This window comes from Aquarana catesbeiana, linkage group LG03 (assembly GCF_042186555.1).
Source record: "Aquarana catesbeiana isolate 2022-GZ linkage group LG03, ASM4218655v1, whole genome shotgun sequence".
Classification (NCBI taxonomy): Eukaryota; Metazoa; Chordata; class Amphibia; order Anura; family Ranidae; genus Aquarana; species Aquarana catesbeiana.
In genome coordinates, this window is record NC_133326.1 from 465,294,857 (window position 1) to 465,319,710 (window position 24,854).

A 24,854-nucleotide genomic window follows, 5' to 3' on the forward strand; every position below is an offset into this window, starting at 1 on the left:
TTGGAGTGAGAGATATGGAAGTAATGCACTGCCAAAGCACAGTTTCACTTGTGGACTTGTTTTCACAAGCAGAATCCATCCAAAGTTTTCTTTTTTTAAGTTAGTACTACTTTTTCCCAAATTAAGGAGATTTTTCCCTCCCTTCCTGACCTAGGTACTCCAATGACTATAGGCGTTTTGATAACTTTACTATTTCCTGATTCAGCGTTATAATTTCCTTGATCATCCTCATTCTCCTTGTACAGTGGTGATAATGCACTTTTTCACAGTTTTTGTGAATTTTTTTTAGGCGATTTCCCCTCACTTCCTGTATACTCATAAAGAAATGGATAAGAAATACCACTTGCCAAAGCGCACATGCATAACCAATTAAAACAGTACAAAATAACATTTCTTCCACACAAAAGCTGCTGCTATAAGGTTAATTCATCAAATCAAACACACGTCTTAAAGAAAATCTTTAGAGCATTACCAGCGCTCCCCCAGTGTAAAAACACTTTGTGTATATAAATTCAATGTCTAGAAATAAAAATGTTCTTATGTGGTCCACTTTTGTGAATGAAGAACACAGTCTCTAGATGAGTATATTCCATGGGGTTGTACTCCAGTATCAATTACACCTTCACCACACCACGTGTGTCCCACACCCTTCACACTATACACTCACCAGATCCCACTATTATGCATTATCTTTTTAACCACTTGCTGACTGCCACGCGCCAATATATGTCCCCACTTTGGCTATGGATATCGTTGGTATGGCAGCAGCTACAAGATAAAAGTGATCTCTGCTGCTGATTCGCCGCAAGATCACTTTTATCGGTGGCGGGAGGGCCCCCCTGCACCGCTTACCGGAGCCGTCGGCATCGGCGGAGGCGATCGCATCTTTCCCCTGGGCTGACATGGAGACAAGTGAGGGAAAGATGGCCCCCACCCGTCTCCATGACACTGCAGGGCGGAAGCGATGTCAAAACGTCACTTCCGCCCATAGCTCTTAAAGGGCCAATTTATTTATTTTTTTAAATGACAATTTTATATATTTTTTTAATTGCATTTTAGTGTAAATATGAGATCTGAGGTCTTTTTGACCCAAGATCTCATATTCAAGAGGTCCTGTCATGCTTTTTTCTATTACAAGGGATGTTTACATTCCTTGTAATAGGAATAAAGTGACAGATTTTTTTTTTTTTAAAACAGTGTAAAAATAAAAAGTAAAAGGTAAAATAAATAAGAAAAAAACATTTTTAAACGCATCCCGTCCCACCGAGCTCGCGTGCAGAAGCGAACGCATACGTGAGTAGCGGCCGCATATGAAAACCACACATGTGAGGTATCGCCGCAATCGGTAGAGCGAGAGCAATAATTCTAGCCCTGGACCCCCTCTGTAACGCAAAACATGCAACCAGTAGAGTTTTTTAAATGTCGCCTATAGAGATCTTTAAGGGTAAAAGTTTGTCGCCATTCCACGAGCGGGCGCAATTTTGAAGCATGGCACGTTGGGTATCAATTTACTCGGTGTAACATTATCTTTTACAATTTAAAAAAAAATTGGGCTAACTTTACTGTTGTCTTATTTTTTAATAAAAAAAAGTTGATTTTTTTTTAAAAATGTGCTTGTAAGACCGCTGCGCAAATACGGTGTGAGAGAAAGTATTGCAATGACAGCCATTTTATTCTCTAGGACGCTAGAAAAAAAATGCATAATGTTTGGGGGTTCTAAGTAATTTTCTAGCAAAAAAAAACTGTTTTTAACTTGTAACCACATCTAAAAAAGAGGCCCGGTCTTAAAGTGATAGATCCCACACTTTACAGAATACTTGTCCCGGCGTTGCACGTCTCAATTTTTAAGATGCTATTCTGGACCTTCCAGCAAGGAAAAATACTACAGATGTCTCTTTGTTTATGGGATGATGGTCAGCTGTGGTTGCCATAATTATCCCTGTCTGTGCTGTGCAGGCAGATCTTCATTATCCAGTAGATTTGAACATTGTCTGCCCTAACAAAGGGTTAAAGGGCAAAGGCTGGGCTTCTTTAATTGTATGTTAATGAGAACAGACTTGGGCTCACTCTGACATTGACCTTGCAGCCATCCAAAACATCTCCTTCTGAGAAATATCAGTCACCATGCAGAGAATAGACCTGAAATAAATTCTAATCATTCCACACTGCATCCAAATATAATAAGCCTTGACTTTTTCAATTCAACAAAAATGTAATACATTTTTTAAAAACATTTAATCTGTGTAATGCATCTGTCTGCTACCATTTCAGTAAAGGTCTAATAGTTAATGTTCAATTTTATTTTTTATTTTTATTTTTTTTTAATAGGACACTCCATTTGACCCTGAATCCTTTATTTATACTATTGTCTGTGAAAAACCAAATAATAACCTCAGCAAATTCAAAGGCTACATGTGAGTATCTAAAACTTATATGTATTTTTTATCATTTCTGTTCTTTAGGTGGTTATGTAAACTTCCTAATGTAGTTGTTCACTTGCATGGTATGACCTACTAGGTAAATCCAAGTCTTTTGCTTTCTTGGAAGTATTCCTAATTCAGAGATTGTAAACACAGGGGAATCAGCTTTGGCCTCCTATTCCTTCAGATGACATTGACAAAGATTGCAAGAGGCACAGAGAAGCTGCCCTATCTACATTGTCTGTACTGGCATGGCCTATCCTAGCAGACACTAGCTGCCTATAAGGAAATTAAAAGGCAGGTGCACAGCTGGGCCCCATGACATCCCTTGAGCCCTTGGATGGTGCCAACTTTGCCCTGTGGATAATGTGGCTCTGATAGGACTGTATTGATTTTTGAGGCAAGCACCTCTATACATTAACGGATAGTTTTTGATAGCTTGTCATATTTTTTTCCTTCAACATTATTTGAACCCTTTGCCTGGGTATGGATGGGTAAACTCCTCATGGAGCACCTTAAAGTGGTTGTAAACCTCAGTCATAAAATCTGAAGAAAGCACATATATCTGGAGTGTTTATTTATCTCTAGCCAAAGCTCTAAGTCTTGTATCTCTCTGGTGCTTTGTTCTTCTCTTATCAGCATGAGTCACTAATGAGAAGTTTTCTCGACACATGAGATACATTTGTGATGGAGAGGGAGCTCAGCACGGAGCTTGTCCATTCAGAACATGGCTCTCTACCTTCGCTCCTGTTTTCGCTGTGTGGAGAGAGGTTTGTGCATTTCCTGTAATCAGCTCTCACACAGTGTATTTTTCTGCTGATTGCCAAGTTAAAGGTACAACAAAAAATTATGGAAATATTAATGTGCTCCATGTCCTTATTTTTCAAGATGGAAAGGCCTATTTATCTCTTACATGCCTCTAACTTTTCTCCTTAAAGAGGAGGTCCCGGTTTCCCCACAAAAATTAAGTCAACAGCTACATATACTGTAGCTGCTGACTTTTAATATTAGGGCATTTACCTGTCCAGGCATCCAGCGGTGTCCTCACCTGAGCCGATTCTTCAATCAGCTATCGGGTGCTGGTGCCATCTTGACTAATGGAAACCAGTAGCGAAGCCTTGCTTCACAGCCGGTCTCTTACTGCTCATGCGCAAAGCGTGCTGTGCTTTGTGAATGGGTCGCAGTCTTCTAGGACCTGTGCATTGTCCCAGAAGGCTGCAGGGGAAGGGGGGCCAAACTTCCGGCTCAGTTCTGAACTGAACTCGAACTGAACCAGAAGTGGAAGTGGGTGCCTGGCAAAACCAGGTACCCACCCCCCCCCCCTACAAAAAGGTGCCAAATGTGGCAGCGGAGGGGGAGAGGCAGACAAGCGGAGCTACCCCTTTTGGGTGGAGCTTAGCTTTAAGAAAAGGCACTGTTTACTGCTAATCTTTGTAACTTGTAAGAGTATGAGCTCTTTTTGAAATCCAGGTGTGGCAACAACTTTCACTGGGTGGCTACCAAGCATCACAGTGATTTGGTAGATTGGGCTGTGCAATCCAAAACCCCCTTATCTATAGCTTTAATGATAGTTGCTATAAAACCAAGAATCACTCCTAGTAATAATTTCAGATTTTGTAACACCTTTAAAGCCAGTCTGTTTGGATAAAGGAGCCTTTTGAATCTGAAGAAATTCTGAATAACCTTACAATATGGTTATACTGCAGTGGGTTATTAACCATTTCATAACAAAAATGAATTAAATTTCCTCTTGTTACTAATGCCACTTGTCAGTTGCTGAGGAATAAAGGCAACAATCAATCATAATGTAGTCTGATCAGAGGATTGCCTATGTATGAAACGTTTTGCGATGCTGCTTGAAATATGATTGTTTTTTTTTATATCTTTAACCAAACCCCTTTGCTACTTGTTTACTTTCTTACCGTTTTGCTTTTACGTTTATTCCAATCCTCAAACCATGCTCCCAACTTCCCAAGCTGTATTTAAGAGAAAATTGAAGTGTTATGAAAGACAAATCTTTACCAGGTATTGCCTTTCTATAATGGGCCCAGCAAACTGAATTAAGTTTAGCACACTACTACAGGTTCATCTGTTCAAATTGACATCTAAATAGTTGCTAGACATTGGGAATTTCTTTTAATTGATTTTGTTTTAATGGAGAAGCATTTTCTTTTTCAGTCATGTGATTTTTGTACCTGGTCCTCTAATCAAATATTATAATTAAGCAGTAAAGTCAGCAGGTCATAATCAAGTGACATATATTCTATAAACTGGAGAGTTTGTATCTTCCTGCTTCATTACTGTACCAGGCACCATCTGATAGATTTCTTCCCACTGTATACACATACAATACACATACAATTAAACATTAATATCAAAGATAAAAAACAAACTTAATAAAATCAATAAATCACTCCAACAAACAATACACTTAAGCCACTTAGTGAATGATACCATTAATTATGAGCAGAAAATTCTGCCATCAAAGATTACACAAGCTACATTTCACCTTTCACTTGACTGTGGATAAAACTTTTGTGATCCAATCCTTGTTTTTAAGTTGTATTCCATTAAATGCTTTGTAGTTCATCCATAACTGATAATTCAGTTTTTTTTGTATATGCTGGAGGGTTAAACCACCTGACAGTTACTTATATCTCTAAAGCCCCTTTCAGAAGGGTGGACATCAATAGCGAATCCGCCTGCTCATCAGGGATCCTGTCTGCCAATCCCCATTGAGCAGGCAGATGACATGTCCATGTCTGTTTCACTTATGTAGAGTGGACACAGACACAGCCCGCATTCCTCTATGGGCTGTCAGATGTAAGTGGCCCACCTGTCCATTTCCATCTGACTGTCATCTGATCTGATCTGCCAGATGGATGGAGAACAGATCCCCCATCTGTCTGTTCTTAGCGAATAGGATCATATCAGATGTCAGTTAACATCCGCCACTCCATAGAGGGCAATGGATGGTCCAATCGGGTCTGCCTAAATTGGACCGCCCATGTGAAAGGGGCCTAAGGAACTCTGCTGGTGAGATGGGTGTACTTAAGTTCTTGAGTCTGCCCACCTGCTGTGGCATTTACAAAGGGATTCCACTTTTCCCTTTGGGCTTATTTATTTATTTTACCACTGATAAGCAACTAGGGAAGCTGGACCACGCAAAAGTTGGCAGAACCTCCAAAAACTTGCAGGTGGAAATGAACAAAGTGAGGAATTATGGGAATAAAATGTTGCTGTTAAAGTATCCAAATCATTTAAGAAGCCAATATTGACAACTTACATATTTCCTATGAAACTGAACTTAAGGCAAAAAGTTTAATACACAAACAAAAAGAAAAGAAGGTAGCAGTTTTTCCTGCTAAAGTAATTGGAGTTCTATCCATTCAGTTCTGAGATTTACACAGCCCTGCCAGACAGGAGGACAATGGCACGTTCTCTGTTTATAGACTGTAGAAGTAATACAATGGTATCCTCTCTTCCTCTCCAACCTGCTGATTGAACAGTGAAGGAGCAACATCAAACTCCTAAGATCATTCCTCTGCTCTCTACTCCTATTTTCATATTCACTGTCTGCTTATTTGTACGCAATCAACTTATTGACTCTCAGTTTCGCCCCCTTCCCTCTTATAGTCCGTGTGCAGCTGTATAGGAAATTATGAGGCTAATACCCAGTGAAATTAAGAAAGTACATTTAATTATGTTTTAATGAATACAGAGCTGTTCATTTGCATCTTTTATATACCTGCTTTAACTTTCTGTAAGCTATCCCTGCCAATTTCTGTCAAACTAAATTTAGGGAAGTTGATCTTCTATGTTTAATAGGAACTCTTTAATATACTTAAATTGTATTTAAGTGTTTACATATATCTAGAAGTGTCCTGGAAGAGATTAAAGGGAATTTGAGGAATGTATAATGGTAATGTATAAATATAGGAGTTGACACGCCTTACACTTCAATAGCTGAAATTCACTTTAGTCAAAGAAGTACAATTATCTTTTTATTCCACACTTGGTGTGTCAAGTAGATATATGAAATATGCCAAGAAAAAGAAGAGATCTACACAGCTCAAATAAAATAGCTTCAACTATTTCAGTTACTTTGCAGACATAGGCATCCAGTAGATATAGCCTCAACTTTGTAAAGTCTAAACATTTTGTTTTATATGAATATATATATATATATATATATATATATATATATATATATATATATATATATATATAATCTCACAAAAGTGAGTACACCCCTCACATTAGTGAGTGTACAACTTGTATAACAGTGTAATTTTGCTGTCCCCCTCAAAATAACTCAACACACAGCCATTAATGTCTAAACCGCTGGCAACAAAAGTGCGTACACCCCTAAGTGAAAATGTCCAAACTGGGCCCAATTAGCTATTTTCCATCCCCGGTGTCATGTGACTCATTACCGTTACAAGGTCTCAGGTGTGAATGGGTAGCAGGTGTGTTAAATGTGGTTTTATCGCTCTCACTCTCTCATACTGGTCACTGGAGGTTCAACATGGCACCTCATGGCAAAGAACTCTCTGAGGATCTAAAAAAAAGAATAGTTGCTCTACATAAAGATAGCCTAGGCTATAAGAAGATTGTCAGGACCCTGAAACTGAGCTGCAGCACTGTGGCCAAGACCATACAGTGGTTTAACAGGACAGGTTCCACTTAGAATAGGCCTCGTCATGGTCGACCAAAGAGGTTGACTGCACGTGCTCAGCTTCATATCCAGAGGTTGTCTTTGGGAAATAGACATATGAGTGCTGTCAGCATTGCTGCAGAGGTTGAAGGGGTGTGGGGTCAGCCTATCAATGGTCAGACCATACGCCACACACTGCATTAAATTGGTCTGCATTGCTGTTGTCCCAGAAGGAAGCCTCTTCTAAAGATGATGCACAAGAAAGCCCGCAAACAGTTTGCTGAAGACAAGCAGACTAAGGACATGGATTACTGGAACCGTGTCCTGTGGTCTGATGAGACCAAGATGAACTTATTTGGTTCAGATGGTGTCAAGCGTGTATGGTAAGGTCCAGGAGTACAAAGACAAGTTTGTCTTGCCTATAGTCAAGCATGGTGGTGGGAGTGTCATCGTCTGGAACTGCATGAGTGCTGCCGGCACTGGGGGAGCTACAGTTCATTGAGGAAACCATGAATGCCAACATGTACTGTGACATACTGAAGCAGAGCATGATCACCTCCCTTTGGAGACTGGGCTGCAGGGCCGTATTCAAACATAACGACCCCAAACTCACCTCCAAGACAACCACTGCCTTGCTAAAGAAGCTGAGGGTAAAGGTAATGAACTGGCCAAGCATGTCTCCAGACCTAAACCCTATTGAGCATCTGTGAGGCATCCTCAAATGGAAGGTGGAAGAGCGCAAGTTCTCTAAGTGGAAGAGGACAACCTGTGATGCTCTGGTGAACTCCATGCCTATGAGGGTTCAGACAGTGCTTTAAATTTGGCCTTTAAATTCTTTTTGCATCCATTTTAGGGACTTTTGATCTCGTTGGGACACATTTCCTGCCTAACTGAGCCATTGGCCAAAGGTGTGAAAATTTGAGGGGCCACGCCTGCAAAATAATGGTAGCCACACAAAATATTGACACTTTTTGGGCCTTTGGACATTTTCACTTAGGGGTGTACTCACTTTTGTTGCCAGCGGTTTAGACATTAATGGCTGTCTGTTGAGTTATTTTGAGGGGACAGCAAATTTACACTGTTATACAAGCTGTACACTCACTACTTTACCTTGTAGCAAAGGGTCATTTCTCAAGTGTTGTCACATGAAAAGTTATAACAAAATATTTACAAAAATGTGAGGGGTGTACCCACTTTTGTGAGATACTGTGTGTGTGTGTGTGTATGTGTATATATATATATATATATATATATATATATATATATATATATATATATATAACCTCTGATCTGGTTTTAATGCTACTGTATTTGTGACTTCACTGGGGACATTTCAAGTCTCTATTGGTGTAAAAATGAAGGTGTGTTAAGAAAATCTTTCCAAATGAGCAGAAATACTACATTTTATAGTTGATACAGATGTCCCCAATGGAATATTTCCCCTCACCACCTCTTCTGTTGACTACTCTTCAGAAAATTTAAAGCACGCTCTAAACAATCTACTAGATAGTGTGTTAAAGAGACCCTGTCAATTTATAAAAACTTTAAATCAAGTCATATTACAATACTGCAGGAGAGAATAATGATTTGGACATCATCAGGAGAAACCTGACAAATGAATTACAGACAGTTCTTTACTTAGAGGTACATAAGTAGAGATGTGCTTGCATTTGGCACTGGATTCAGTCGGAATCTAGAAGTCAGCTGTCAGTGCCTGGCCAATGAATCAGTGCCAGGCAAATTTCATTGACCTAATATGGCCATGTGGCATATTGTGCTAATGATGCCAAGGATGTCATGAACAATGATTTCCCCTTTTGTGTGCACACTGATTGGCCCAGGAATGATTGTTGCCTTGGTTTGGCCAAATCCAGGTTTGGACTACACTCAAGCTCATAACTATTCGTGAGCATGTTATAAACTTTGGGTCTACTTAGCTTAGACACATTTTTAATAAAGGAGAAAATAATAATTTGATTTTCATCTTGTGCAGGACTCAGACTAATGGGCAGAAAACTGGATTTGGAACCGAAAGCCTTCTTCTGCGGGGATGCACAGTTCGAAACACAGAGGAGGCAATTGGCGTAGTCATTTATGCAGGTAATGTTGCCTTTTGAGGAATCAAATAATTTATGTATGGATATATATTATATCCATCATCAGTTGAAAAAGAAAGTGGAACTTTTGTTATTACAATTTGAATAAGTGTGAAAGTGTTAGAACTTGATAGGCATTCTAGCACTTTTTCCGTTGAGGAAATTCACTATCTCTCTTTGTTGTGGTGACCAATGCCGGGGGCAGAAATCTAAAACATTACAATTGTCAATGGAACAGAAGGGGAGGAAAAACATTTTGGTGCGTGTTGCAGTCAAGGGTATAAGCAGTGTTGTTGAGATTTATTGTGAATGACAACATATCTGCTATGTATGATTAAGAGCTAGAGGTTCTAATTTATTGCAGCAATATGAAATGCTAGCTACTGTAGTCTATGCACTATGTTTTGTTTGTTTTTTTGCACAAAGTAGGAACTAATCTTGTTTAGAATATCCATTGGGAAACTTGCCGTTTCATTTTGATAATTTTTTTTTTAAACATGACGTTGGAGTTTATGCAGTTTTATGGTATTCTTAAAGTGCACCTGTTCCCAGACTATGGACATTGAACTATTAAAATATCCTGTCAAGCTCCTGCTTTCTGTGTTGTGAAAATGTAATTCTTTACAATACTTGTAGAGTATGACTATGCAGAGATAGATAGTATAGATAGTAATAGATGCAGAGATGAACGAGTACTTTTAAAAGTGTTTTTACTGTTTGTTCAGAATATGTAAATCCTTAGTGTACATGATCTGGGCACAGGTTCACTTTAAGATATAGACACTATTGTCTGAAAAATTCATTTTTTTCCCATGTTGTGTTGATACATCTAAATATGACTCCTGTTCCAAATAAAGTCTGGGGACCTTTGGTTTATAGATATAAAACTATGGGTATGTTTCACATTTCTTTAGGGCTTTGTTTGTTGATAGTAGAAAATGCACTTTTGCTTCTTAAAGTTAATTTATCTTGTATTGTAAAAATACAGGTGTAGCAAAATACTGACTGACAAGTGTCTCTTTACTGCCCTTTCCAACTTCAGAGTTAAGCCAGGTACACACGATCATATTATCGGACAAATTTTTGTCCGATTTTTGTTGAATGCTAGTCTCATATCGAAGGAGAAGAGGTTACTCAACATACAAATATTCTCGTACGACTCCAGAAGTGATGTAATGTGTTGAATTGTTTTGTATGTGTTCTTTCGTTTCTGAGCATGTGTAGTCTTGCTCTTATGATTTTTTTCGGACGAAATCTGTACTAATTAAACAAAAATCGGATGTTGTGTTCACATACGACAAACATTTTATAGCCTGCAAATCAATTTTTTGTCGTCTGAAAATTCAGAATCAGCTGTTGAAAACACCATACTAATGATCAGAAAATTGGCAGATCGTTCAGACGAAAATTGATCCTTAAGCTAAGTTTGCATGACTGTTGTTTGCCAATGAAAAGCCTTTTTTTTTGAGATTTGTTTTTCTTTTTTGCCTCTGTAATTTCATACATGGTGCTACAGTTTCTGAGACAGGAGTGGGGGTAGGCAAGCAGATTATGCAGAGGCAAGGAAATGAATCGTTCTTGCGACTTTTCACCTGCTGGTAATTTGTTCAGGTTATGTGATTTGTTGTTAGCTGCTTTCAACTTTGATACTCATTAATAAAAAAAAAAAAAAAAACAAGAAATAAATAAATAGGAATTTTTGGGATTCAAAAGCACATTAGGTATGTGAAATGGATTGTATCCTAGCGCCTGCAGGTGGCTGATGGCTGCTAAAAATCATACCTACTGTTTCCAGACACTTCCCTGAGCGGCTGTCTTCCTGTGCTGTGAAGGGTAAAAGCAGCTGCTGATATTGAGTGAAGTTGCACTGCCTGCCTGCCCCCATCTGCCCTTCATTGCCATGTTCAGATCTTCAACTACTGTGGTCCCGCAATGCATGGAATTCTGTGAATAGATAATGAACTGTTGAATGATAGGATCATCTCCAGCCATTCATAGAATGTAATGCATTGGGGGAGAGTAGTAATATTCATTTTTTTGCATGGCGGGAGGGCAGAAGGAGGCAGGTGAGCGGTGCAACTTTTTTCTGTAGCAGCCATTTCTGTTAATATTCACTGAGTCGGAAGGTAGCTGTTCGGAGCATTATCCATTGGCTTTTAAGGAGACACTACAGGGATAATTTATAGCAATTGCAGGTAATGGGATACACACATGACACATAGCCCTAGTGTGTTTGGTGCTGTATCCGATATATATATATATATATATATAGAGCAGGGGTCTCAAACTGGCGGCCCTCCAGCTGTTGCAAAACTACAAGTCCCATCATGCCTCTGCCTGTGGGAGTCATGCTTGTAACTGTCAGCCTTGCAATGCCTGATGGGACTTGTAGTTTCTCAACAGCTGGAGGGCCACCAGTTTGAGACCCGTGATAGAGAGATCTCTCTCTCTCTCTCTATATCTATAAGGGACGGAAAGTATTCAAACCCCCTTAAATTTTTCACTTTTTGGTATTCAGACCCTTTGCTGTGACACTCAAATATTTAACTCAGGTGCTGTCCATTTCTTCTGATCATCCTTGAGATGGTTCTACACCTTCATTTGAGTCCAGCTGTGTTTGATTATACTGATTGGACTTGATTAGGAAAGCCACACACCTGTCTATATAAGACCTTACAGCTCACAGTGCATGTCAGAGCAAATGAGAATCATGAGGTCAAAGGAACTGCTTGAAGAACTCAGAGACAGAATTGTGGCAAGGCACAGATCTGGCCAAGGTTACAAAAAAATTTCTGCTGCACTTAAGGTTCCTAAGAGCACAGTGGCCTCCATAATCTTTAAATGGAAGACATTTGGGACGACCAGAACCCTTCCTAGAGCTGGCCGTCTGGCCAAACTGAGCTATCGGGGGAGAAGAGCCTTGGTGAGAGAGGTAAAGAAGAACCCAAAGATCACTGTGGCTGAGCTCCCGAGATGCAGTCGGGAGATCTGAGAAAGTTGTAGAAAGTCAACCATCACTGCAGCCCTCCACCAGCTCGGGGCTTTATGGCAGTGTGGCCCGACGGAAGCCTCTCCTCAGTGCAAGACACATGAAAGCCCGCATGGAGTTTGCTAAAAAACACCTGAAGGACTCCAAGATGGTGAGAAATAAGATTCTCTGGTCTGATGAGACCAAGATAGAACTTTTTGGCCTTAATTCTAAGTGGTATGTGTGGAGAAAACTAGGCACTGCTCATCACCTGTCCAATACAGTCCCAACAGTGAAGCATGGTGGTGGCAGCATCATCCTGTGGGGGTGTTTTTCAGCTGCAGGGACAGGACGACTGGTTGCAATCGAGGGAAAGATGAATGCGGCCAAGTACAGGGATATCCTGGACGAAAACCTTCTCCAGAGTGCTCAGGACCTCAGACTAGGCCAAAGGTTTACCTTCCAACAAGACAATGACCCTAAGCACACAGCTAAAGTAAGGAAGGAATGGCTTCACAACAACTCTGTGACTGTTCTTGAATGAATGGCCCAGCCAGAGCCCTGACTTAAACACAATTGAGCATCTCTGGAGAGACCTAAAAATGGCTGTCCACCAACGTTTACCATCCAACCTGACAGAACTGGAGAGGATCTGCAAGGAGGAATGGCAGAGGATCCCCAAATCCAGGTGTGAAAACTTGTTGCATCTTTCCCAAAAAGACTTATGGCTGTATTAGATCAAAAGGGTGCTTCTACTAAATACTGAGCAAAGGGTCTGAATACTTAGGACCATGTGATATTTCAGTTTTTCATTTTTAATAAATCTGCAAAAATGTCAACAGTTCTGTATTTTTCTGTCAATATGGGGTGCTGTGTGTACATTAATGAGGAAAAAAAATGAACTTAAATGATTTTAGCAAATGGCCGCAATATAATAAAGAGTGAAAAATTGAAGGGGGTTTGAATACGTTCCGTCCCCACTGTATATCACAAAAGTGAGTACACCCCTCACATTTTTGTAAATATTTTATTATACCTTTTCATGTGACAAAACTGAAGAAATTACACTTTGTTACAATGTAAAGTAGTGAGTGTACAGCTTGTATAACAGTGTAAATTTGCTGCCCCCTCAAAATAACTCAACACACAGCTATTAATGTCTAAATCGCTGGCAACAAAAGTGAGTACACCCCTACGTGAAAATGTCCAAATTGGGACCAAATAGCCATTTTCCCTCCCGAGTGTCATGCGACTCTTTAGTGGTACAAGGACAAGGTCTTTAACAGGACAGGTTCCACTCAGAACAGGCCTCGCCATGGTCGGCCAAAGAGGTTGAGTGCACATATGTATGAGTGTTGTCAGCATTGCTGCAGAGGTTAAAGGGGTGGGGGGTCAGCCTGTCAGTGCTCAGACCATACGCCCCACACTGCATAAAGCAGTGCTGGAAAATAATGGTGGCCACACAAAATATTGACACTTTGGGCCCAATTTGGACATTTTCACTTAGGGGTGTACTCACTTTTGTTGCCAGCAGTTTTGACATTAATGGCTGTGTATTGAGATATTTTGAGGGGACAGTAAATTTACACTGTTATACAAGCTGTACACTCACTACTTTACCTTGTAGCAAAGTGGAATTTCTTCAGTGTTGTCACATGAAAAAATATAATGAAATATTTACAAAAATTTGAGGGGTGTACTCACTTTTGTGAGACACTGTGTGTGTGTGTATATATATATATATATATATATATATATATATATATATATATATATATATATATATATATATATATATATATATATATATATATATATATACTGATTATGAAAGGACAGGCACATTGTGGGATTGATTTAGGCTCCGTTCACATCTAGGCATTGCTACAGGTGTGTTTTTGGGAGTTTTGGGGAGTTTTTGCAGTGTTTTTGTACTTTGCCAAAAAAAAAAAGCTCATGTACTTTTTTAAATGGCGGGCATCTTGCTTAAGGTGACCGAATGCTCAGATGTGAACAGGGGCTATTAAAATTAATGGGATTTGTCTTGTTGAACGTTTTAAGAGCTGAGGATTAGAGTAGAAAATCACTCAAAAACGCCTAGATGTGAACAGAGTCTTACTAAAACTGGAGAGTACAAAATGCAAAATCTGGTGAAGTTGTGCGTGGAAGCTGATTGGTTTCTGTGATGAGCTGCACCAGTTTAAGTAAATCAACTCTCTTGTGTTTAATTTAAGACCAAGCATGCAAACTGACCACACCAGCACAAATCTGCTTCTGTGCTTGATGTGGTCAGAATTATACGTTTAAGACATGTGAATTATGGTATAGCCAGATAATTCATAGTAAATGGGACTGCAGTGACACAAGTGGCAAAATGTCACATACAATGTTCTTAATAAAGGAATGCATTCATGCAATATCAGTTTTAACATTTACATGCACTGTAAGGGTTTATTAAAAGAAAGAAATCTCTAGTTTAAGTTTTCATATTATCAGCGATTTGATTATCCTGGCTTCCCATCAGTGTCAATATTACCTATTTCTGCTGTAGACAGGTAGCTAAGTGCTGTTCTATAGCCAAGTGAAAATAGTTTTTGACTGAAATTAAAATTGGACAAATGAAACTAGAAATACCTTGCTGAGAATGAGCAGAGTATCTCGTATGCAGTAATGATCACATTTAGTCCACTTGATGAAACACTACAGCATGTCCAGCTGTTTGCTTGAAAATGTAAAAGCGTGGAGGTCAGAGCTGTTTCAGGCTCACTTACCAGTAAATCAGCAATTTACAGCAGGAAACCTTTCTCACAATGAATAGATTTGTACTTGCAGATTATAAAGTGAAATTCCATTGTATAGGTGTGTTTTTCAACTTTGTTCAGAATTGCACAATGTTCACGGAAACCTTTGTCTTAAAGGATAACAGTAATTTTTAAACAATTAGGTCTGTAAAAGTATACTTATTATCCATCTTTTATCAGTCCTGCTCAACTTTGGATTTAAAGGAAATTTACAGCCTTATCAATGTTTTATAGACACACTGTACATGTAAGAGAAATTTACTTAACAAAAATCCTATCAATAAGTGATAACATATTTACTCCCTTGCATGTATGAATTATTAATAATTACATATGTACACGAGGACAGTTACATTTGCATATTAAAAATAGACTCCACTTCCTTCTGAGCAAAGCTACACAGTAGTTTGCAGCTTCTTTTCATGTTGGAAGTCTGAGTCACCTAACTCTTTGAAATCAATGCACTTCCCTATTCATCCTTAAAGCTTGTAATGTAATTAATGAAATGTAATGTAATTAAATTGGAATGGGACATGGGTACCACCCTTGAGCAAAGAGATGGAAATACAATGTGGTAGCCCTGGAAAACGTCTACAAAAGTTTAACGGGATGGTACCTGACAAATATACTCCCTCATCCACCCAGTCCTTTTGCATTTCTAGAGGCTCAATGCTTCATATTTGTCCCAAAGCCATGATCAATGAGAAGTTTACTGCTGTCTTTAAAGCGGTAATAAATCTCAAAAGAAAACCTTTATTTTATTGTATAGTTAAAATAGTATTAAACCCAAAAGGAAACATTTTATTATATTGCAGCTTACCACTTCTTAGATGTGATGGCCGCATTTGTTTTCTTTTTTTTAGGCTTTCTTTTCTTTATTTTTATTGGGTGATCTGCTTAGTAAGTCTGTTGTTTAGTTTTAACAGAACAAGCTATCCTGCAGATGTAGCAGTTAGTGTTGAGACAAGCCATTTACCACTGCTAGGGGTGCTTACAATGATCAGCTTTTATTTATTCTTTTAAAACCTTTATCCCAAAGGGAAAAAAACTGTCGATGTTACTGCTTGTGTGATTGCAGTGTCAGCTGAAGTTTGGCTTCAGTTTGTTAGTATACCTAAATATGCTAGTTTATCTAACCCCCCCTCCCGCCAGACTGACAATGCTATTGTCCCAAGATGGCCCTGTGCTCCTCATCCAGAGTGGAGGCACTCTAATACAAGAGGTGTGTTACTGGCCAGATCACCAGGTGAAAACCGAGGAAAAAAAGACTAAAAAAATAAAATTAACACAGCCACCACATCCGAGGCTTGGTACGCTGCACAATGTATTACATTTTTGGTTTTGGATTTAATACCTCTTTAATGCTACCCCAATTTTTTTTCTAAAAACATGATCTCTATGGGTAGAGTGTTGACTTGATGGGTTTGATTATACTCTACTGCTCCATCTCCAATATGACCTTGGAGATTTATTTTGGTGATGTTTCCCCCAGTGAGTTTTACTTCCCTCTCCCCCTTTTTCCCTGTGGGATCCCTTATTTTTATTTCTTCCTCTGTTTTCCCTCAACCCTTCTACTTTTACTGTCGTCTTCATCCTGCTTTCCATAAACCACAGGCCTATAAAACTTCCCTATAAACACCTTATGAAAAACCATTACAAAGAATTGCTGTAGTGCCCTTACTCCCCATTCGACCAGCTACAATTTCATTTTCATTCCAAAACACTGGAGAATATAAAAGCTAAGGCTGAACAAAATAAACTGAAACAACTCCCCCATCCAAGCATTTGATATGGATGGGGGAATCCGCCCTGCTGTATTCTGATAGTAGGGGGACTCCTCTGCTGTCAGAATACACAAATCAGAGCTGCAACCACTGCTGATTGAGTAGCTTTTATCCAACAGGGCAGCTGAACAGAAGTTCGACTTCCGTTAAAGTGCAGCCACCACACATGGATCGGAATTCACTTCTGAACTGGCCAAATGTCAACCCATCTATGGCCACCTTAAAGCAGAGTTCCACAAAAAGTGTAGCTGCTGACTCTTAATAATCAGAAACTCACCTGTCCCACGGTCCAGCGATGCGGGCTCATGGAGACCACTCCTCTCCCCCTCCTCTCCAAGGCCCTAACACTCTAACTGTGGGCGCCCGGCTGTGGCTTCACAGCCAGGCGCGCATTGCACATGCATGAGCCGCGTTGCGCACTGTGAATTGTGGGGCAAACTTCTGGGACCTGTGACGTGTTCCAGAAGATTGCAGGGAGGGAGGGGGGAGAGGTAAACTTCCTTCCGGCACTGCGGAGACCGGGGAGGAAGTGAGAGCTGGGTGCCCATAAAAACTGGGTATCTGCTCCCCCCCCCAAAAAAACAATGGCATGCCAAATGTGGCATGTCAGGGGGTCACCATCACTTTAAAGCGGAAGATCCTTTTTTGGGTGGAACTCCGCTATAAGTCCGGTCTTTGTAAAACAAAACAATGCTCTCCCTATGTAGCTGATATAAAGACAGAAATTGTAATGCTAATCTACTCTGTCTCTAGAGGCTGAGCTGAAAAGCACTACATTTAAATTGGTGCAATAAAAAAAAATATGCAAGAAAGAGCACATGAAAATATTAGTCACCTTAAAAAACTACTTTGAAGTAAACATTCTCTTTGCAAACTACAAAAGGATTAAAACCAAAAAAAAGTGTCCTTTAATCTGCTTGGTTGTGTTTGCTATTGAAAGACATATACAAGCATAATGGATTTTGGAGTGAGGCTGTGTTTGACTGGCTGAAGGATTAACTATGGAACCCAGCAAAACTAATAAAAGGGAAGAGTTGTCATAAGGACAGTAGAGTGAAGAATCAAGAAAGGAGAGGAGGAAGAAATAACTACTTCCCAACTGCCAGAATTGTATTGTATTTTCTTTGGTTCTCCAAAGGTTTTCACATTTTTAATTTGAGGATCTTCAGAATTTTTTTTATGTATTTGATAGAGGAACTTCTTTTGTATGTTACTTTTAGTTTTCATAACTTCTTTAGCTATGATAACATTAGGTATATGCAGCTCATAAATATGTTAAAAAATTAAAAATAAAAAGCTTTTACAAAGATTTGCAAATCTTGCCATAGAAGTTGTTCTGAAGGGTCAGAATGGTTAATTAATACATTTGATTCTTCTTGATTGCTATGAAACACTGAGCTACATGCTGAGACAGCTATGTAAAATGTGTGCATATATAAATACATTTATTTAAATCCCTGCTATTTCTGTCTTTTTCCCCCCAAGGGCATGAGACCAAAGCAATGTTGAACAACAGCGGTCCACGATACAAGCGCAGCAAAATTGAAAGACGCATGAATATCAATGTCTTCTGCTGTGTGGGCCTTCTTTTCATCATGTGTCTCATTGGAGCTCTAGGTTTGTGGGTTCTTTTCCTATTATAATATGTATCTTCTTTGTTTTATTCCATGGCAAAACTTTTTTTTTAGCTTTTATTAGTCAACAACCTATTTGTTTGGGGACATATGAGCAACAGGCAGAAAGTAGTATGTTAACTCCTGTATGCCAGCTTTCCAAGCATATAAAGCACACATCCCAGTATTTCTGATCTTGGGTTCCAGAAAGACGAAAGGTATGGTCCAATTTTTCAGAGATTAAGCTGCTGTGATTACTGCTAAAAGGATTTCCAGAAAATGGCAAACTGAACATCTTTGACCAACGCACCAGAAGTACTTAGTTCAGGGCTTGCTCAGCTAGCGTACCAATTTAAGTGCTATCATTTCTTGGTTACATTTTTTACAACATTCAGATGAAACTCTGGCAATGTCTGCACATGGCATACTTTTTTCAAAAGTATAAGGTTTCTTCTACTGAAGTGCAGAATATTAGAAACACACAGATATTGCATATACTATTTTATGCAGTAAATGTTTGGCAAATATAAGTAAGTTTGCCCCTTGATCAATTTAGTGATAATATTCCATTGAGCAACCAAAGGTAAATATATACAGTACACATTGTGTTCCCAACCTACCTCTCTACCTCTCAAACTATAATGAATAAAACATAGAATTGTAACCATCATTATACCATGCTTACATTGAGCCCACATGCCCAGTATAGCAAAGAACAATACTCAGGGTGCCATCCATATTAGGACACCAGTTAACATTCATTTTTATCTGAAAAAAATATTTAGTTGTGTTTTTTTTAATTATTATCCTTATACTGCTTTAATGAAAGCTCAAGATCATGAAAGAAAGTAAAAACAAAAAAACTAACAAAAAAAAATGGTTCTCTGCAGATCTAAACATCCATTTGCAAATTAGAGAAACATTTGTGGAAATACCTTCATGATACCACAGTCAATGACATTTTTTTTTTTTTGCAGGGTATGGTATTTGGTATGGAAAGTTTATTATACATCCTCTTTTTGATGTTCCAAATCCTGATGGAGGTTATCTTTCTCCAGCACTTGGTGGTTTCTATATGTTTTTGACCATGATTATCTTGCTGCAGGTAAGTGATCTGTGCTACATATAGGGCTTACATTTGTAGTTGTTTTAAAAGTAACTGTATGACAGTTATAAACCTATTGCTGTGAAGGGTTTATGGAAAGTAAAGTTTTATTGTGTTTTAGAAGCGTCATTTTTTCATAGAGCACTACAAAAAATAGTAAAAAAAATATTGTGATAGAGGAGAGCAGTGTAGGTACCTACCATATTTGCATGAGTACCTAGCCATCCAATTAGGAAAGATTTTAGTGTATTTTAGAAACCGAATGTTTAAAGCTTACTCGTGCTATGAATGGCTTTACATCATCTTCAAAATACCTTAAAACCACTAGTGCTGGCAAAAAAGGGGAAATCCTACCTACTCTGCCCAATACCTTTCTAGTATGTTGTGTTTTTCACTACAGATGCTGTTTAAGGCCTTCTCTGGGTCTCTGTGGCATCATAGTGTAAGGCTGTTTTCATGACTGTGCTATTCAGTATATCAGTAGAAGTGACATCATATTCTCCCATAATGCAGTCTTCATACAGTGGCCGTATAAAAAACGGGCAGGGCTTAACCACTTGAATCCCTAGACCTTTTTTTCACCCCCTAACCTCCCAAAGTATTTTTTTTTTTCATTTCTGAGATGTCTTGTTCAGCACATGCCTTTTAGTATTTTTAGGATACCCGAACATATAATATATGGCTTTTTTTTCAGGACAGATAATACTTAAATTTGCTTAGGTTTGTATAAACATATTTCCTTCGGGATTTTTGGAAAGTGAAACATTTGAAAAAAAAGTTTTTTGTTAATTTTTCCAACCTAACATTTACATATAGTATTTTTTACAACTCCAGATACTTATCCCCCTAAAATAAAAATAAGTGTAATATTGCATTGGTAAAGCTCAAAGTGAACTTGTGTGTTTTACTGTAGAAGAGCTTTAGGCTAACATTCACACAGGCGATTAAACCAGTAGCGCCAGGAATCAGAGATTTCTGCTGCGGCTCTCAGCGGGTAGGTGTAGGACACCAGCCCCGTTCACTATAAGAAGGGGAGGATCAGAGAAGACTGAATCAAACAGCCTTTTTACACAATGCAGAGAATGAACCCCTTAGGTTCCACAGTGAGATCCCCTTCACACTGAGGCAGTTTTCAGGCATTTAGCGCTAGAAATAACCTCTAAAAAGTGCCTAAAAACTGCCTTCCATTCTGTGCAATGAGTGCTTTCACACTCGAGTGGTGCGCTTGTGGGACATTAGGAAAAAATTTAACAAGCTTAAAGCGGAGCGCCGCCGAAAATTTTTTTTTTAAAAGTCAGCAGCTACAAATACTGCAGCTGCTGACTTTTAAAACATGGACACTTACCTGTCCAGGGCGCCCGCGATGTCGGCACCCGAGGCCGAAGCGTCTCTCCGTCCTCGGGTGCTGCCGCCTCCATCTTCGGTAAGGGAATCAGGAAGTGAAGCTGTGCGGCTTCACTTCCCGGTTCCCTACTGCGCATGCGCGAGTCGCGCAGCGCAATACGGATGGTCCCTGCTGCCTCTGGGACCCGTGTGTTTCCCAGCAGGCAGCGGGGAGGGAGCAGGAAATGGCGTAAATAACCGCAGATTCTGCGGCTATCTATGCCGGAAGTGGGTACAGATACCTGTAATATACAGGTATCTGTACCCCCCTCCCCCCTGAAATGTGCCAACTGTGTCACCGGAGGGGGGGAGGAATCTGATGAGTGGAAGTTCCACTTTTGGGTGGCACTCCACTTTAAGTTGGAAGCTGACTGGTTTCCATGCAGAGCTGCTCCAGGGTTTTTCTGCTCTAGTTTTGATACCTTCACACAATGTTTATATTGATCTGCTACAAGGGCTTCTATTGAGTGCTGTGTAACTTATATTGAGTGCTGTGTAACATGATCTGAAGCCCAGGAGCTGATCTTTTCAGCTCCTGGACATAGTGCTGGATGCAGGCTGTCACTGACACTGCCATTTTAAAACCTCTCCTGGGACTCCGGTGATTTTATTTAGATGGAATTTAATGCTGCATGTCTTACTTGGTTCAAGACATGGTTGAATATCACTCTTCAAAAATATCATAAAACCACATCAATTTAAAAAGAGACAATGTGTACCCTTATTTATGCTCTGTTAGAGCACAAACTTTTCTCCAAGATATATGTACACTTTATAGATATATACATGTAATGAGGTAGCATAGTTTGGAACATTATAGGTCCAAAATAGACTCTGCCCCTATCTAACATACCCCAGTCTAAACTCCTTTTCAAATGACATCCCTTCAACAGGATGGTGGATAATTCCAAGGATTTAGGGATAATTGCCAACTGCTTTGCTCTTTTATTTCAATTAGTGGGTTTTGTAATAGGCATTCTCATTAAATTCGAGGTTCTGCACAGTAGAAGGATTGTACTCCTTGTATGGTAAATTACATCAGAATAGTTTTTTAGGCATAGAACACAGACTCTTGTTGATTATTGACTTATCTTTACTTCTAGGAAACTAACAACTACTTATCCTTTTTGTTTTCAAAGATTCTAATTCCTATTTCACTCTACGTGTCCATTGAGCTGGTGAAACTGGGCCAGATTTATTTCATCCATAATGACATTGACTTGTATGATGAGGAGATTGATTTGTCTGTACAGTGTCGGGCATTGAATATCACAGAAGACCTTGGTCAAATCCAGTACATTTTCTCTGACAAAACAGGAACTCTGACAGAGAACAAAATGGTTTTTCGCAGGTGTACAATTGTGGGAAATGAATACTCTCATCAGGAAAATGGTAAGTCTCCTATTTACACATCCAGGCATTAACAAGGAACATTATTAAAATAGGAAGGTACTGCAGAAAATTCACACCTAATCCAGAATGTGTAACTGCATTGACAATTTATCAGTCATAAAAGAAAGAATATGTCCGTTCTTTCCTTTCAAACATCCCAGCAACCAAGGGTCATGGCAACTGGGATAGATAGGGAAAGAGCTAGAGCCTCTGTCCAGTTAAATATGGTGAAGTGTGTGGACAAGACCAGGATTACCAAAATTTAAGCATATGGCACCAACATCTGTCAATATAAGAAACAAGGAAGAGGAGATATGGGACTTTAAATGTGCCAGTTATACAAATCCATATGACGACATTAATTAAAACAAAATATTTATTTAGTTCACATAGAAAAAGGTTAAAAACACTGAAAAAAAACACATTAGCATCCATTTGAAACAAAGGGTGCTAAAAAGTGCTACTCTTGATAAGTTACATTGCTATTTCCACGCTTTTTTTTTTCAACATGTTTCGCCACGAGGCTTCTTCAGAAAGAGGTGTGGTATAGTTGCTACTAAATTAAATTAAATAAAAATGTGTATATATATATATATATCAAAAAACTGTACATAGACATAATTGAACATCTACATATAGGTGTCAAACAAATTTACAACTATATAGAAATTAAGATGCATCACACCATCCAGATACAAGTTCCCAAGAAAAAGCATTCCTACCTTGAAATGATAAAGTAAGGAAACCAAAGAAGGCAAAGTGTTGTGAGTAAGGAGTCTGTTCAAAGCGGCACCATATGCTCAACCAATTATGTTCTGATCGCCTACATACACCAGATCTCCTGCAGAGAGAGGTATATATGTACCGAGAATCCAATTGGTGCACAAATATGTCCTACAAATTAATAAAGCTCATTGAGTGTAATCTATATCACAGGCGTCATTCATTGTCCCTTACTTGTTTGGAGAGTTCCTTGGTCTTCATGGCAGTGTTTGGTTAGTGGTGCCTCTTGGTGTTTCAGCCTCTGGTGTGAAAAGGTGTGTATATGTAGTGATAGATCATGTGACACTTAGATTGCACACAGGTGGTCATCATTTCACTAATTATGTGACTTCTGAAGGTAATTGGTTGCACCAGAGCTTTTTATGTTCTTCATAACAAAGGTAGTGAATTCATACGCACATGCCAATCACCATTTTTTTATTTCTGAAAAATAGTTTTATGTATATATTTTTCTAATTTTACTTCACCAACTTAGACTATCGTGTTCTGATCCATCACATATAATTCAGATTAAAACAATATTAAACTAAACTAAAGGCTGTAATTTAACAAACTAGGTAAAAAGCCAAGGGGGTGAAGGCAGTGTGTGTGTGTGCATATATATATATATATATATACAGTGGGGACGGAAAGTATTCAGACTCCCTTACATTTTTCACTCTTTATTATATTGCAGCCATTTGCTAAAACCATTTAAGTTCTTTTTTTTTACTCATTAATGTACACACAGCACCCCATATTGACAAAAAAACACAGCATTGTTGACATTTTTGCAGATTTATTAAAAAAGAAAAACTGAAATATCACATGGTCCTAAGTATTCAGACCCTTTGCTCAGTATTTAGTAGAAGCAGCCTTTTGATCTAATACAGCCATGAGTCTTTTTGGGAAAGATGCAACAAGTTTTTCACACCTGGATTTGGGGATCCTCTGCCATTCCTCCTTGCAGATCCTCTCCAGTTCTGTCAGGTTGGATGGTAAACGTTGGTGGACAGCCATTTTTAGGTCTCTCCAGAGATGCTCAATTGGGTTTAAGTCAGGGCTCTGGCTGGGCCATTCAAGAACAGTCACGGAGTTGTTGTGAAGCCACTCCTTCGTTATTTTAGCTGTGTGCTTAGGGTCATTGTTTTGTTGGAAGGTAAACCTTCGGCCCAGTCTGAGGTCCTGAGCACTCTGGAGAAGATTTTTGTCCAGGATATCCCTGTACTTGCCCGCATTCATCTTTCCCTCAATTGCAACCAGTCGTCCTGTCCCTGCAGCTGAACAGGACACCCAACACCCCCACAGGATAATGCTGCCACCACCATGCTTCACTGTTGGGACTGTATTGGACAGGTGATGAGCAGTGCCTAGTTTTCTCCACACATACCACTTAGAATTAAGGCCAAAAAGTTCTATCTTGGTCTCATCAGACCACCATCTTGGAGTCCTTCAGATTTTTTTTAGCAAACTCCATGCGGGCTTTCATGTGTCTTGCACTGAGGAGAGGCTTCCGTCGGGCCACTCTGCCATAAAGCCCCGACTGGTGGAGGGCTGCAGTGATGGTTGACTTTCTACAACTTTCTCCCATCTCCCGACTGCATCTCTGGAGCTCAGCCACAGTGATCTTTGGGTTCTACTTTACCTCTCTCACCAAGGCTCTTCTCCCCCGATAGCTCAGTTTGGCCGGACGGCCAGGATTATGGAGGCCACTGTGCTCTTAGGAACCTTAAGTGCAGCAGAAATTTTTTGTAACTTTGGCCAGATCTGTGCCTTGCCACAATTCTGTCTCTGAGCTCTTCAGGCAGTTCCTTTGATCTCATGATTCTCATTTGCTCTGACATGCACTGTGAGCTGTAAGGTCTTATATAGA

The 24,854-nt window shown here is 39.3% G+C and overlaps 1 protein-coding gene across 3 annotated transcripts in view; it reads left to right on the plus strand.

The window, feature by feature from the left end:
- The window catches only part of ATP10B (ATPase phospholipid transporting 10B (putative)), a 217,918-nt gene that overhangs the window by 131,265 nt on the left and 61,799 nt on the right, over window positions 1–24,854 (plus strand). For all 3 annotated transcript variants that reach the window (XM_073620843.1, XM_073620846.1, XM_073620845.1), the window contains 5 exons: window positions 2,329–2,414; window positions 9,071–9,177; window positions 18,212–18,343; window positions 19,317–19,444; window positions 21,967–22,219. In XM_073620843.1, coding sequence (XP_073476944.1) covers window positions 2,329–2,414; window positions 9,071–9,177; window positions 18,212–18,343; window positions 19,317–19,444; window positions 21,967–22,219 — 706 coding nt within the window. The remainder of the gene's footprint in view (window positions 1–2,328; window positions 2,415–9,070; window positions 9,178–18,211; window positions 18,344–19,316; window positions 19,445–21,966; window positions 22,220–24,854) is intronic.